Here is a 15,293-nt window from a genome sequence, read left to right as displayed (position 1 = left end):
CTGTGCTATTTTTGAAGGGGAATGGATGGTGGGAGGGGAATTCTCAGGAGTTCAGCAGTAGACTGTAAGGATGATCCTTTATGGCCTTTTGATTGGCCTAATAATCATCCATCTGGACAAACATGGGGAGGAGATGGGGTGAGAAGCATACTATGGTTGGAGTGGTTAGAAATGATCAGTGCTATTGACACTACATATAAGTATGAGGTTGCCAGGGTAGCTGCTTTGAAAGAGGAAGAAAAAGGGCTGAACCCTCATTGAGTTGGGGTGGGTTCCCTGTATATATTTCTGAGCAGCTGCTAGTATGTAAGAGGCTTGGAATTGGCAACATCTAAAACTGTCTTAGCAGTGCTTAGCTGACCTCACCCAAGTTCCAAGTGCTACTTTGCCTGATCCTTTTTTCTTGAGCCTCAGAGCTAAAATGCTCCTGTGTTCTTTCCTATTGGCTAGGGAGACCAATTGAAGTTCCCTTGCCCATGTTAGGAGGTGTACGCCTCCTGAACTAAAGATAGAAACAGCTGGCCCTTTCAGGCAGCTAAAAGCCTCCAGACTAAGAGGTGTTCCCCACACGGCAGCCAGACTCCTTGAAATACCCTTTCAGTAATTCTACCAACGCCTCCATGTCTCTACTCTGCCATAACAAAGGCTGTGGGCAAAAGTTTGACCCCAATACCAACCTCTCTGGTGAGTAAATGTTGACCTGGCTGGAGGCTCTGTGGGCAATTGGGATGGTTTGCTGTAAGGACTGTCAGGACCAGGGGTGGATAAACTATTTACTTCCTGCTATCTAATTGAACTGAATGATCTTGAACTTTTACTGATTTATTCTTTTGCATTGCATGAAAAGAAACCTAGAGGAAAAGTAGAAGTGATATTTGGTATGGTTGTCTTTCCTTTCTTGATCTTCCTATTGGTATCCATAGATTCCTGTTGCTATCACCCTGGGGTCCCAATCTTCCATGATGCACTGAAGGTGAGGAGTAGGTGAGGTGGAATAGCAAGAACATTTCCCAAAGGAAGTATACCCAGGAAATCTAAGCTGATCTGGGTCTCTTGTTACCAGGGATGGTCCTGTTGCCGAAAGCGAACTGTAGATTTCTCAGAGTTTTTAAACATCAAGGTAAATCCTTTATTTCCTTGGATTCTGCTCCCAATAGAAGGGTGCTATTTCTAATCTTTGTCTCTTTATACTAGGGCTGTACCACGGGACCACACTGTGCTGAGAAGCTTCCTGATGCCACTCAGCCTGAGGGCCCTGCTACAAGTTCACTTCAGGAGGAAAGAACTCTGAATGCAATTCCAAAGTCAGAAGAGACCTTGCTCCGAGAGAGGCCTAAGTAAAGAGAAGGCTCTTGGGTTTTTCCTATATTCATATAGCTTCCTGAGAGTGATTAATGGATCATTGGGGTTTGGTAATTAAGGATCAGAGATATAAGAAGGGTCAGGTGTCAGGGTTGGATGGCATATATTCTGTACCTTAAGGGAAATTTGTGTTGATATGTCCTTTTGCTCTAAGGTGGTCTGAGGATGAGGGATAGATATCTTCCTCTCTCCCACAAATATATACTTAACATAACACAAGGAAGACTGTTGAGAATGGCTTGATTTTTTTTTTTCTAGAATAAAGCTTTAAGATAAACATCAAGAGAAGGAAGTAGTATTGGTAGCCAGGAGGCTGCCAAGAAAAATTTGTAAGAATAATAAGAGTAACAGAAGAAAGTCATATTAGATCCTGAATTAGATAAAGAGGAAGATGAAATGGCATAGTTCTGTAGAGAAATGTAGGTAGAGCAACTGAGTAGATGGATGAGAGTATCCCCAAGGATTTCCCTGGGTTCAGGGATTTGGGTGTCCACAGAGGTGCACATTGGAAATGGAGTTGCTACCCAACTTTGCCAAGCCTGCCTTTCACTAGACTGACTCTATTTCCATGGGTGGGAGTATTGGAGCTGGCACTCGTGATTCATGGGTCAGAACTAAATAACTTGCCTATAACCCCTAGGTCAGAGTTGCCTCCAAAGCTGCTTCCACTAAATGTATCTCAAGCCCTGGAAATGGCATTGGAACAAAAGGAACTAAACCAAGAACCTGGGGCAGGTAGGTAGAACTTTAGTAGGACAGAATTCACCAACTAGAATTTAATAGAAGTAGCTCTTGGGTTGGGAAAATTAATGGGTTCCTGACTCTGTCTTGCCCAGGACTTGATAGTAGTCTGATCCGGACTGGTTCCAGCTGCCAGAATCCAGGATGTGATGCTGTGAGTGAGAGTTTTGGGGGGCTCAAGCATGTGGCTGAGAGATGCTGTACCAGAGGCATGACTGGGAATAGACATGAGATGGAGTGGGGTAAAATTTAGAATGACCTGATTCTGTTCCTGATTCTCCTTTATCCTTGTTAGGTTTACCAAGGCCCTGAGAGTGATGCTACTCCATGTACTTACCACCCAGGAGCACCTCGATTCCATGAGGGGTGAGGGAGGGTCCTGGGTGGTCTATGAGACAGGTTCTCCCAATATTTATGGTAACAGTGGGAGCTTGGGGTGGTAATTCAGTTGAATTATCTTCCCATCTCAGGATGAAGTCTTGGAGCTGTTGTGGGATCCAGACACTGGATTTTGGGGCATTCTTGGCACAGCCAGGATGCCGAGTTGGTAGACATGACTGGGGGAAGCAGGTAAGCCCCAGCTTTCCTGAACTCTTGATTAAAACCCAATCACAGAGATAAACTCTTTTTCTGTACCTTATGGCCAGGCTCTTTTCTTCCTTTAATTCAGACTAAATAAGATGCTGCTCCTGGGCTGGGGATGATTCCATGGTAGAGAGCTTGTCTAGCATGTAAGAGGCCTTGTGTTCGATTCCTAGTACTGGGGAAGAACTATCCTTATCCCGCTATAGTTCAGAGGCTTTTCTTCATGAAGTAGTATTAGTCTTTCTGAGACTCAACTGCATAAACTCCATGAGAACTTCCCTTGTGTTGAGTTTATTTTTACCATTTACATTTCACATCTTCTCTTCAGCTGCCAGCATCTTGCCGTCACGATTGGCACCAGACAGATTCTTTAGTAGTGGTGACTGTGTATGGTCAGATTCCACTTCCTGCATTCAACTGGGTGAAGGCCAGTCAAACTGAGGTGAGGAATAGTCTGGTGCAGGATGGGAGGCTAGTGCATTGAATGATATACTCTTACAGGCAGAGATTATTTGTAGTTAACTTAAAGGCTCCAAAGTCCCCTGAGATAAAGAGAAAACTTTTAGGTCAGAGTTGTCTTCCTGGATAATAGATCATACCACTGACCTGATTCTCTGTCATAATGACTTGTTCTGACCTGAGATTGTTACTACCCCTGTAATTCTTTTCTCTCAGCTTCATATCCACATTGTCTTTGATGGTAACCGCGTATTCCAAGCACAGATGAAGCTCTGGGGGGTAAGTGAAGAGAAGGGGACAGAGGTTGGGGAAGCAGATGGGGTAAAAGGAGGACCAGAGTGGAATGAAAAAAGGATATCCTGAGGGAAGGAGTTTTAGTGGGAAAGTGGAGGTTTTCTCTTCCTTTGTTTTCGTATTCCTTCCCTTTCCCTTCATTTCCTTTTCCCTCTCCTTTTCCTCTCTTTCTCCTTCCTCTTCCCTTCTGTTTCTCTCCTCTCTCTCACTCTTTTTCTGTTTTCTGCCTTCATTAATCATCACTCCACCCCAACCCCAATCCTTTTGGTTTCCTCATTCTCTCTTTATTCTATGTTCTTCTGTATCTTTCCCTCCTTCTTAGGTCATAAACGTGGAGCAGAGCTCTGTCTCCTTGATGCCATCTCGGGTTGAAATCTCCCTGGTCAAGGCTGACCCAGGATCCTGGGCCCAGCTGGAGCACCCTGATGCACTAGCTGAGAAGGCTAGGGCAGGGGTTGTGTTAGAGATGGATGAGGAAGAATCTGAGGATTCAGATGATCTGAGCTGGACAGAGGAGGAGGAAGAGGAGGAAGCGATGGGGGAATAGTGACACCAGGAAGTTGAGTATCTAGATAGGACCTCAGTGACTCCCTAGAATCTGAGACCAGAATATGGTTGACATATGGTGTCATTGAGGAGCAGGAGGCTGAAGATGGGGAGAACAAAACTGTCCAAAACATGCTGTTTTTTCCCTTAAATAAATCTTGTATTCTGCAGTATCACATAGTGTCATTCTCTCATCTTACTATGTAAGATCGTATTCATTCCCCCAACTTCTCTGTGCGTTCAATACATGTGTGTAAAAACAAGCACATGCACATTCATTCTATTTTTCACTACCATCAGGTATTTTCTTAGTGTTACCTGTATGCCCAGTTATGTATTGGGTAGTTGAGAGATATCTGAGAAACAGAAAGTTTACTCAAGAAAGTTACAGATTGGTGTTAGAAATGTAGCTCAGAGTTAAAAGTGCTTGCCTAGCATGTGCAAGGCCCTGGGTTCAATTGCTAGTACTTGCCAAAAAAAAGCAAAGAAAAGATACAATCTGGTTGACAAATGAAGGCTAATCTACATGAAATAATAATAAACATTATCAGGTAGTATAACAGTGCTAACTTGTATGGTGTAGTTTGTTTTTTGTCTTTTTCATTTTTTGTAACTATTTTCAAGAGCTCTAAGAATTGAAAGAATGGAGATGTTAATGTGGATTATAATAAGAAGGATAGGTTCCATGGAAGGATGTACATTTTTATACAGTTTTTGTTTTGTAATGCTGGGGATCAAACATGCTTGGCAAAGGTACTATCACTGAGCTACATCCCCAGCCCTTTCAGTTTTATTGAGATACAGTTCATATAACACACAACAATTGTATATAAAATCAAATTTTAGTGTTATTTTTGGTATACTCACAGAGATGTGCGGCCACAATTTTAGGACATTAGTATCAGTCCTCAAAAAATCAGTCATTCTCAATTTCTCCCCAAAGGCTGAATAGTAGGCAACAAATAATTTACTTTCTGTCTGTGAATTTACTTATTCTGGACATGTACAAAAATTAATCATACAGTGCAGGGTCTTTTGTTACTGGTCCTTTAACTTAGCATGATGCTTTCAAAGTTTGTCCATGTATTGGCATATATCAGTATTTCATTCCTTTTTCTGTCCAAATAGTATTCCATTGTGTGGATTTACCACATTTTATCTGTTGATCAGATGAAGGATGTTGTTCCCACCTTTGGGATATTATTAGTAATGCTGCTGTAAATATTGGTGTAAAGGTTGTTCTATAAACATGTTTTCATTTCTCTTGAAGTATATTTGAGCCAAATGTTAGCATTAGAGCCAGGCATCTTGGTGCACACCTGTATTCTCAGCTACCCAGAGTCTTAGAGGACCACAAGTTGAGGCCAGCCTTGGCAATTTTTGAGTTTCAAAAATAAAATTGAAGCCAGGCATAGTGGCTCACAACTGTAATCCCAGTGATGATGGAGGCTGAGGCAGGAGATTTGCAAGCTTGAGGTCAGCCTCTGCAATTTAGTGAGACCCTGCCTCAAAAAATAAGGGCTAGGAATGTGGCACTTTTGAGTCCAATCCCCAGTGCTGTGGGTGTAGTTTGGTGGTAAAAGTGTCTGTCTAGCATTTGCTAGATCTTGGATTCACTCCCCAGCACTGCAAAAAAAATGTTAAACTTTTGAGGAACTGCCATACTGTTACTAAATAGGTCGTACCAATTTACATTCCCACCAGTAGTGTAAGAGCATTCCACATTCTCATCAACATTTGTTATTATCTTTTTTATTATAGCCATCTTAGTGGGTTTGAAGTGGTATCTAGGGTTTTGGTCCACATTGCCTTAATGATGATGTTGAGTAGCTTTACATGTATTCATTGGCCATTTGTATATCTTATTTGGAGAAATACCTCTTCAGATTTTTTGCCAATTTGTTAATTGGATTGGCTTTTTATTGTGAGTTGCAAGTGTTCTCTACTCTAGAGATAAGTCCCTTGTCAGATATGATTCATAAATACCCTCTCCCATTTTGTGGGTTGTATTTCTACTTTATTTATGGTATCCATTGATACATATAAGTTCAGTTTTGTTGAAATCCAAGATACATATTTTTCTTTACTTATGCTTTTTTAAAATTTAAATCTTTTTAAATTGTAGATGGACACATACCTTTGTTTTATTTATTTGTTTTCATGTGGTGCTCAGCAATTTAGTGAGACCCTGTCTAAAAAGATAAAAAGGGCTGGGGATACAGCTCAGTGGTTTGAACCCAGTGCCTCACATGTGTTAGGCAAGCGCTCTACCACTAAGCTACAACCCCGCGCTCTACCACTAAGCTACAACCCCAACCCCTGATTGCTTATGCTTTTGATGACCCAATAATGACCCAATCCAAGATCATGAAGATTTACTCCCATATTTCCTTCTAGGAGTTTTATAGTTTTAACTTTTACATTTAGTTCTTTGATCTATTTTATCTGGTATTAAGTAGGGATCCAACATTATCCTTTTGCAGTGGATGTCCAATTGCTCCAGCACCATTAACAATTAGAAAGACTGTTATTTCTTCATTGAATTGTCTTACCACCCTACTTGAGAATTCATTGATCATAAGTGTGAGATTTCAGAAGTATATTTAGAATGGATATTTGAAGAAAGAGAAATTGGTATGGGTATGGGTATGGGTATGGGAGAGTAGGGAAAGGCAGACTGGGACAGTTTTTTGTGTTTTATTTTAAATTCCAAAAGTAACACATTGTTGCTTAAAAAGGATTTTAAAAAACCCTCAATCTAGAAATGTGTAGGGTAGAAAGTAAATATTTCCCTTGAGATTTTCATCAAATATAGTTCTTTGGCTGTTTGTTGCCCCTACTAATATATCAGAAAGGTATATATATGAAGGAGAGGAAAAAGTGGAATGTGGCTAGATATTAAAATTATAGATCAAGTGTTTTGTTTTTTTTTTCTTGGCACCAGGGATTGGACCCAGGGAGCTCAACCACTGAGCCACACATCAATTTTTATGTAGAAAAAGGGTCTCACTAAATTGCTTAGAGACTTCCTTAGATGTTAAGGTTGGCCTCAAATTTGCAATCCTCTTGTGAGCCACCCAAGCTGCTGGAATTATAGGCATGTGCCACCACATCCAGCCAGGTCAAAATGTTTAACATGATTTAAAGAGCATTAAAAAGGCACACCTGAAATCCCAGCAATTCTGGAGGCTGAGGCCAGAGAAACTCAAGTTTAATGTGAGGCCCTAAGCAACTTAGTGAGACCCTGTCTCAAAATTATAAAGGACTGGGGATGTACCTCAATGTTTAGGTCCCCCTGGGTTCAATCCCTGGTACCAAAAGGTTTGTGGCAGGTACACAATAGGTGTGTATTCTGGTTCATGCCTGTAATCCTGGCTACTTGAGAGTCTGGAGCAGGAGGATTGCAAGTTCAAGGCAAGCCTCAGCAATTTAGTGAGACCCTGTCTCAAAAAATAAAAAGGACTAGGGATATAGCTCAGTGATAAAGGACCCCTGGGTTAAATCTCCAGTACCAAAAAGGAAAAAAAAACATTATGGTCAGCCATCTGAATCTGCAGGTTCTACATCCGTGGATTCAACCAACTTCTGATCAAAAAGAGTGTATAGGAGGATATGCATAGATTATATATAAATACTATGCCATGTAAAATTATTATATGTGAATATTTTGTATGAAGGATTTGAGCATCCACTGATTTTGATATATTCAGGGACACAAGAGCAGGTATCCTGAACTGGATCCTCCTAATCCCCTGCTGATACTGAGAGGGGACTGTGTAGGTCTTTTTTTAAAAACATATCAAAGATTTTATTTAACCCATGCATTAAGAAGGGAACCAGTAAGATGTTAAAACTTTTTCAAAGAAGAATTCAAATAACCACACACAGAAGTAGACTTTTTTTTTTTTAAATGTGGGGTTTTTCTTCCTTTTTTTTCTTTTCCTTAATTTTTCATCTACTAGAGATTGAACCCAGGGTCCTTGTGTATGCTAGGCAAATATTTTACCAGTAAGCTACATTCCCAGCCCTTTTTACAAAAATTTGAGAGATGGGGTCTTGCTAAGTTGCTTAAGCTGGCCCTGAATTTGCAATCCTTCTGCCTCAGTCTCCTGAGTCACCAGACTTACAGCATGTGACACTGAGCCTAGAAGGCGAATGAAGAAGGAGTTTCGCAGATTCAAGGCCAGCAGCAGTTTAACAAGATTATCTTTAAAAGGGGGTGTAGGCTGGGGCTATAGCTCAGGGGTAGAGTGCCCCTGGATTCAATCCCTTGTACCACAAGAAATATATAGAGATCTTATTCAGAGGAGTATTCTCTGTTTTGAGTCAACCTTGAGTCAGATTTATTCCCTTAATAGAGTGGCCAAGAATTTGGGACATTCAGACTCCAAGAAATATTGAACGGGAAAGCTCACCAAACCTCACATAATCTTAAGTTCTTTTCATTGCATCTTTTTCTCTATTCAAATTCAAGGAACAAGGGTCTCATTGGGCTAAGGGTAGGAGGAGGTGAGGAGAGTGGACATGGGCAACAAAGGTGAGGGATTACAACATAGCATGAATAAGAATTTGGGGGCTGAGGCAGGATTAAGGAACATTGGGGCATGAATATGACCTCTACATTACAGAGAAGTTTGATCAGAGGTAAAGAGACTTCCTGGATGTCCAGAATATTTAGCAATTCTTGCTCTGCTCTTTCTGTACATTTGAAGTGCAATAAAGTTTACCTATTGAACTGAACCCTACAAAGTCCTTTCTAACCCCAGCAGCAGTTTCCTCTTAATGTCATTTTTCTGTGGGTGAGTTGACATATTGGGGAATTGGCGAAAATTTCTTTCTAATTACATTGGATTTGGTGGTTTTTTTTTTTTTTAAGAAGTTAGAAGTCAAATGATTATAAAAAGGTACATAATGTACAGTAATCTTAAATGTACAATATTTTATCTTATTGAAATTAGGGGACCAGCAAGTATCCAGAAATCTTGAAGAGAACAGAGGTGCGGAATCAAAAAGTTCAAGTAACTCTTCTATATAAACTTAAAAATGTACAGATTTAATTAGTAATGTACTAGTTCATTTTACATGTCCAAAGCCTAAAATGTAAGAAATTATCAAGCAGGTATACAACATGAATTGTTACCAATAGCCATAGCTGCCTGCCCTTCCTTCCTTCCGCACTGGGGATTGATCCCATGCCCATGTGCACTCCCTCACTCAGCCCACACTAGCCTCTTGTTTTTTTGTAGTTGTAAATGGATAGAATGCCTTTGTTTGTTTTTATGTGGTGTTAACAATCAAACCCAGTGTCTCACACATGCTAGGCAAATGATCTACCACTGAGCTACAGCCCCAGCCCACACACCTTAACTTGTGATCCTCCTGCCTCAGTCTCCCAAGTAGCTGGGATTAGCATACACTGCTGTAATTGGTTCACAGTTACCTTTTTTTTTTTTTTTTGGTACCAGGGATTGAATCCAGGGGTGCTTAACCACTGAGCTACATCCACAGTCCTTTCTAAAGTGTTTTATTTAGAGAGAGGGTCTTGCTAAATTGAATAGAGCCTCACTAAGTTGCTGAGGCTGGCTTTGAACTTAGCAGTTATCCTGCCTCAGTTTCCTGAGTCACATGGATTACAGGTGTGTGCACATGCCCAGCAAATCTACACATTTGCTCACATTAGTGCCAGTCCTCTTCCTACATCCTTTTACACTTCTATTTATTCTCATTGTATGTTGTATCTGATCCCGTCACACATTTCTGCATACTTAACAGTATTTTATATTTTCCCTTATGTTTGTTTAACCTTTCCCTTTCATTGACATTTAAATATGCTAGAGTCTCTCCAGTCTTACCAAAAAACCTCTGAGTTCACATCCCTCTTTAGAACCCACTTAACTTCCTTTTCTCCTTTATAGCCAAATTTCTTTAACTATTCTTTTTCCATTTTCTTTTTTCCCCCCAGTGGTGGGGATTGAACCCAGGGCCTCTTCACTCATGCTAATAAGCATGCATTCTACCACTGAGCAATGCCTCCAACCTTACATTTCCTTCTTTCTACTTATTTTACAAATTACTCTTATCTCACATCCAACCACTTCAATCTGTGATGATAAGGTTAACATTGACTTCCAAAGTTACTAGTGCCTACTTTTAGTCCTCCTTTTACCTATCTAGCAAAATTATGACACTCATGGTCAAAATTGAAGTATTTCCTTGAAATACGTTTATACATTGATTTCTGCAGTCGTCATTCCTCTTCATTGTCCAGTTTCTCTGGCCATTTCATGTAGTCTCCTTTGCAAGCTCTTCTTTTTCTATCTGGCCATTCAACTATGAAGTTTCTTGAGACTCAGTCCTAGGCTTGCTCTCTTATACTTAACTCCTCTTACTGATATTCTCAGATATGCCCATGACTTCAGATAACACCCACATGCAGATGGCTCACATTTTTATGTCCAGGACATATCTTTCCTCAGAAGTCCAGATCTAATAAGCACTATGTAAATGTTCACTATTCTTACTGCTACTCTATTTTTTCTTTTTATCAAAAGCTTTTATTTGAGCCTGTTAGGAAAGTTATATATTTTTTTTCTGAGAGGTTAGGGACACATCTCCAAAGAACATGGACACATGTCCAAAGAACATCCAAAACATGAGGCTCAACAGGGATCTTAAGAGAATAACTTGACATCACAGTCCTCTAGCCTAGCAGGATTCCTCTGACAAGCCTAACTGAGGACCAGGGAAGCCCATAGCTGATCACTGATACCTTACACTAATGTAAGGTTTTTCCAAACCACATTTACATCTCTGATCATTTAGTCTCTAGCCTCAGTGGGAACCCTAGCCACTCCAGCTCACCTCTTAAAGATTAAGACATTATATCCCCATTGTTCTTGATTTCTGCCCCCGCCTCACACTCCTGACAGCTACTTTAGTGATAGTCACTCAGAGTCTTGCCTCCACTGTCCTCTTTCTCCCTACCTGCTCCCAAAGTCCCAGAACACTGACATGGGGAGAACCACACAGATAAATATAAATTCATGCTGTCCAGTTTCAACTTGGCCCTTGCAGCTGCTCAGCAACCCTTTTATTTATCTCATACATTCCCTGGCACTCTCCCACAGAGGCTGTTCCTGACCTTCCTCATCTTAAATTCCAGCTCCTCATGTTTCACTTCTTCAGACAAATATGTACACTTTAATCAGATGCTTGAGAATTCAATAACATTGTTTTAAAACTTGTATAGAGAATTCATAATACAGACAAAAGCAGATAGTATAGTTTAATGAATCTTTATTTACCAGACACTTCAACTAGTATTCACTTTTGGACAATCTGTTTTTAGGGATAGCCCATCTACTTTCTCCCTCCCTTCCTCACATATTTTGGAGCAGATTACAGAAAATATATCCCATAAATTGTAGACAATGTATCATTTAGTGAAACTCTAAAAGGCAAGAATTATTTTTAAAAATTCTTATTGTAATAATATTAGCAAGTAAAAATAATCCCTTAACATCATCAAATAACAAGTCAGTTTTAATTCTCAATTGTTTCATAACTATTAAAACATTTAGGACTAGGGATATAGTTCAGTCGATAGAGTACTTGCCTCACATGCAAAGGGTCCTGGGTTCAATCCCTAGTACCACGCACACACAAAAAAATTAATAGCACTTTTCTTGTATGAATTAGTGTCCAAATAAACTACACACCTTGTGACTGGTTGTGTATATATTCTTTTTTTTTTTTTTTTCAGTACTAGGGATTGAACCCAGGGCCTTGCACATGCTGGGCAAGCACTAATACCACTGAGCTACACACCCAGTCCTTTCTTTATTTTGAGATAGATTTTGTTAGATTACTCAGGCTGCCCTTGAACTTGTAATCCTCTTGCCTCATCTTCCCAAGTAGCTGGGATTACAGGAATGTGCTATGGTTCCCAGTTTACATGGCATTTTTAAATTAAAGGATTCCATTCATCTTTTTTTTTTTCCTTGCAACTTTTTTGTTGTTGAAGAGATTGGATTATGTTTCCTTAATTTCATAGTCTGGGTTTTGCTAATTGCATCTGTTGGATAGTTTAACATGTTCCTTTGACCTCCATATGTTGTATCTTGATAAAACAATAACATCTTAACAATGCATCTTTTGTATTAATTTGTCCTGTTTTAAGTGATGTGGAGAAATGGCCCATGTGATCAAGGAAATGGAAGATGTCTAGTTTGGAGAGTGACTCAGGAAGGAACTGGGACCTCTTGAGCAGGACTGAAACAGATGGTTGGGGTCAAAGCTTAATAAATAGTAACGGAGGTCCAGGGAAGATAGGATGGGTGAGGGGCCGTGTAGTGTCAGATTTCCACTCAGCTGGTATTAGAGTTGGACAGACAAGGATGTAATGAGGGCTGAAGTCAGAATTGGAAAAGGAGAAGTAGCAGTTGAGGGAGCAGCAGCTGGGATGATTTCTCAGGGGATTACTCTACTCACTATACCCTGTTTTCTAAATATATCTTCTTCATTCCTATCTCTGTTCCTTTGCCTAAGATGTTTCCTCTGGTTGGAATATCTTCTCTCTCTCCACCTATCCAAATTTTACTTTATCTTTAACAACCAATGCAGTTTCCCTCTTTTCCATATTTTTGCTTAGAGAGTCATAAAGTAAGTCTGAAAGAACAAACAACATTGATGGCTTTCCCAGGAGGGAAAGTGTATTACTGAAATACAAGGCTAGAAAGAACAAAGTTATATTTATTATTTATTTATTGCCAGAGGGACAGTTAATCTGATCAAAGTATCATAAAGTGTTTTTTTTTTTAAATAGAAGGAGGGAGACTGGAATTTGTAGTTTGAGAAGGAGCAAGGTCAGGAACAGCCTCTGTGGGAGAGTGCCAGGGAATGTATGAGACAAATAAAAGGGTTGCTGAGCAGCTGCAAGGGCCAAGTTGAAATTGGACAGCATGAATTTATATTTATCTGTGTGGTTCTCCCCATGTCAGTGTTCTGGGACTTTGGGAGCAGGTAGGGAGAAAGAGGACAGTGGAGGCAAGACTCTGAGTGACTATCACTAAAGTAGCTGTCAGGAGTGTGAGGCGGGGGCAGAAATCAAGAACAATGGGGATATAATGTCTTAATCTTTAAGAGGTGAGCTGGAGTGGCTAGGGTTCCCACTGAGGCTAGAGACTAAATGATCAGAGATGTAAATGTGGTTTGGAAAAACCTTACATTAGTGTAAGGTATCAGTGATCAGCTATGGGCTTCCCTGGTCCTCAGTTAGGCTTGTCAGAGGAATCCTGCTAGGCTAGAGGACTGTGATGTCAAGTTATTCTCCTAAGATCCCTGTTGAGTCTTATGTTTTGAATGTTCTGAAATGATTCTAGGACACTACATAGGAATGACCAGGGTTTTAAGGAGATGGAATTCATTACTGAAACTGAGAGTCTTAAAGAAACATAGTGAAGTAATTTAAGAAATTAAAGAAACTACTATTTATTGAGACTTTACTGTGATCCAGACACTATAATAAACATATATACACATAATACATTCCATGTCCTGTATGTTTATATGTATTTGTGTATTTCTCATTTAATTCTTACAAAAATGTATTTAAAGTATTATTACTAAGGCTACATTTAGCACAGTGATAGAGCACTTGGCTAGCATGTGCAAGGTCCTACATTTCATTCTGAGCACTGGGAAAAAAGACAATCAAAAGCATTATTACTATCATTTTTTAATAGATGAGGAAACTGAAGTTCGGGGAGGTTATATAATTTACCCAAGATAACATGGCAAATTTAAGAGTTGGAACTTAAATCTGTTGAGGTTTTTTGTTTGTTTTGGGTACTGGGGTTTTAACCCTGGGGTGCTTCACCACTGAGCTACATACATCCCCAGTCCTATTTATGTATGTATGTGTGTATGTATGAATCAATGAATGAATGAATGTCAGGGTTTTGCTAAGTTGCTTAGGGTCTAAGTTGATGAAACTGACCTCAAACTTGTGATCCTCCTGCCTTAGCCTCCCAAATCAGTGGGATTACAGGTGTACACTGCTATGCCTGACTTGATTCCAGGTTTGACTATGAAACCTCTCTTCTTGGTGTCCAGCAATACTTTTTCACCACTCTCCTCCATTAAATGAATCTTATTTTGCCAGTGTTATATGTCATAAAATTATCAATACAACCTCAAAAAAATTATAAAGAATCGAAAGGGGTTGACTGATTTCTTTTTTGAGTGGGGTACCAGGGATTGAACCCAGGGGCGCTTAAATACTGAGTCACATCCCTACCCCTTTTTACTTTTTATTTTGAGACAGGCTCTCGCTAAGTTGTTTAGGGCCTTGGTTAGTTGCTGGGGCTGGCTTTGAACTTGTGATCCTCCTGCCTCAGCCTCCCCATCTACTGGGATTATAGGCATGCATCACCACATCCGGCTTGGGGGTTAATTGATTTTTTGGGGGGGTACTGGTGGATTGAACCCAGGGGTGCTCTACTACTGAGCTACATCCCCAGCCATATTTTGTATTTTATTTAGAGACAGGGTCTTTCTCAGTTGCTTAGCACCTCGCCTTTGCTGAGGCTGGCTTTGAACTCATGGTCCTGCCTCATCCTCCCAAGCCACTGAGTTCACAGGGTTAATTGATATTTTAAGGAGACAGTATTGCTATGTTCTGCAGAATGCTCTTGAATTCATGTGCTTAAGCACTTTGCCTGCCTCAGCTTCCATAGTAGCAGTGACTACAGACAAACAGATGTGCCCTGCTTAATTGAGTAGTGTAGAAAAAGCTTGGAGGTAGTAAAATCAGTTGAAGGTAACTACAGTGGTTCAGGGAAGAAATGACACCCCACACTAAGTGGGTGTGGTCATAAGCATGAAAAGGAGGGTAATGAGAGTTCCATAAGTGCGAGTCAGTAATGTGGGCATGTTGCTTTTCTGTTCCTTGAACCTGGATAGCTCACTCCTTCTTCAGTGCCTTTATACTATCTGATACTTCTGCCTCCAGGTCTTTGAATAGCTGTCTCCTTATCATCCAAGTCTTAGCTCAAGTATCACCTCTTACGATAGGGAGCTGATTAATTACCTTGAAAACTGTTCAATAAAGGGAAAGAATCAAGCTTTTACCCTTCTTTCCTAGATGAACTGGGTAATGAAATATATAAGAGGATGTGTGTCTTATAAAACATTTTTATTGGTTTATTACAACTATACATGGTAGTGGAATTTGTTAACATAGTCAGAAATGAGCACAACATAATTTAGTTCATTTCATACCCCATTGCCTTACCTTTCTTCCCCCA

At 40.1% G+C, this 15,293-nt stretch overlaps 1 protein-coding gene across 4 annotated transcripts in view; it reads left to right on the top strand.

Moving 5' to 3' along the window:
- Nucleotides 1-146: 146 nt before the first annotated feature.
- ITGB1BP2 (integrin subunit beta 1 binding protein 2) overlaps nucleotides 147-15,293 on the top strand; it is a 38,652-nt gene continuing 23,505 nt past the window's right edge. For 2 of the 4 annotated variants that reach the window (XR_013761243.1, XM_079124922.1), the window contains exons 1-11: nucleotides 147-684; nucleotides 924-973; nucleotides 1,064-1,120; nucleotides 1,195-1,337; nucleotides 2,003-2,097; nucleotides 2,199-2,257; nucleotides 2,399-2,469; nucleotides 2,574-2,673; nucleotides 3,017-3,130; nucleotides 3,364-3,426; nucleotides 8,946-8,984. Coding sequence is in view for 3 of the 4 variants with exons in the window: in XM_079124922.1 (XP_078981048.1) it covers nucleotides 621-684; nucleotides 924-973; nucleotides 1,064-1,120; nucleotides 1,195-1,337; nucleotides 2,003-2,097; nucleotides 2,199-2,257; nucleotides 2,399-2,469; nucleotides 2,574-2,673; nucleotides 3,017-3,130; nucleotides 3,364-3,426; nucleotides 8,946-8,984 (855 nt within the window). In the remaining variant the exon portion in view is untranslated. Of the gene's footprint in view, nucleotides 685-923; nucleotides 974-1,063; nucleotides 1,121-1,194; nucleotides 1,338-2,002; nucleotides 2,098-2,198; nucleotides 2,258-2,398; nucleotides 2,470-2,573; nucleotides 2,674-3,016; nucleotides 3,131-3,363; nucleotides 3,427-3,763; nucleotides 4,164-8,945; nucleotides 8,985-15,293 lie in introns of those variants that run through there. The other 2 variants (XM_079124921.1, XM_079124923.1) reach the window with 2 other exon arrangements.

Source organism: Sciurus vulgaris, assembly GCF_902686455.1.
Source record: "Sciurus vulgaris genome assembly, chromosome: X".
In the NCBI taxonomy this organism is placed as follows: Eukaryota; Metazoa; Chordata; class Mammalia; order Rodentia; family Sciuridae; genus Sciurus; species Sciurus vulgaris.
The sequence above is the reverse complement of the archived record's forward strand: the minus strand, read 5'-3'. Positions and strand labels throughout refer to the sequence as shown.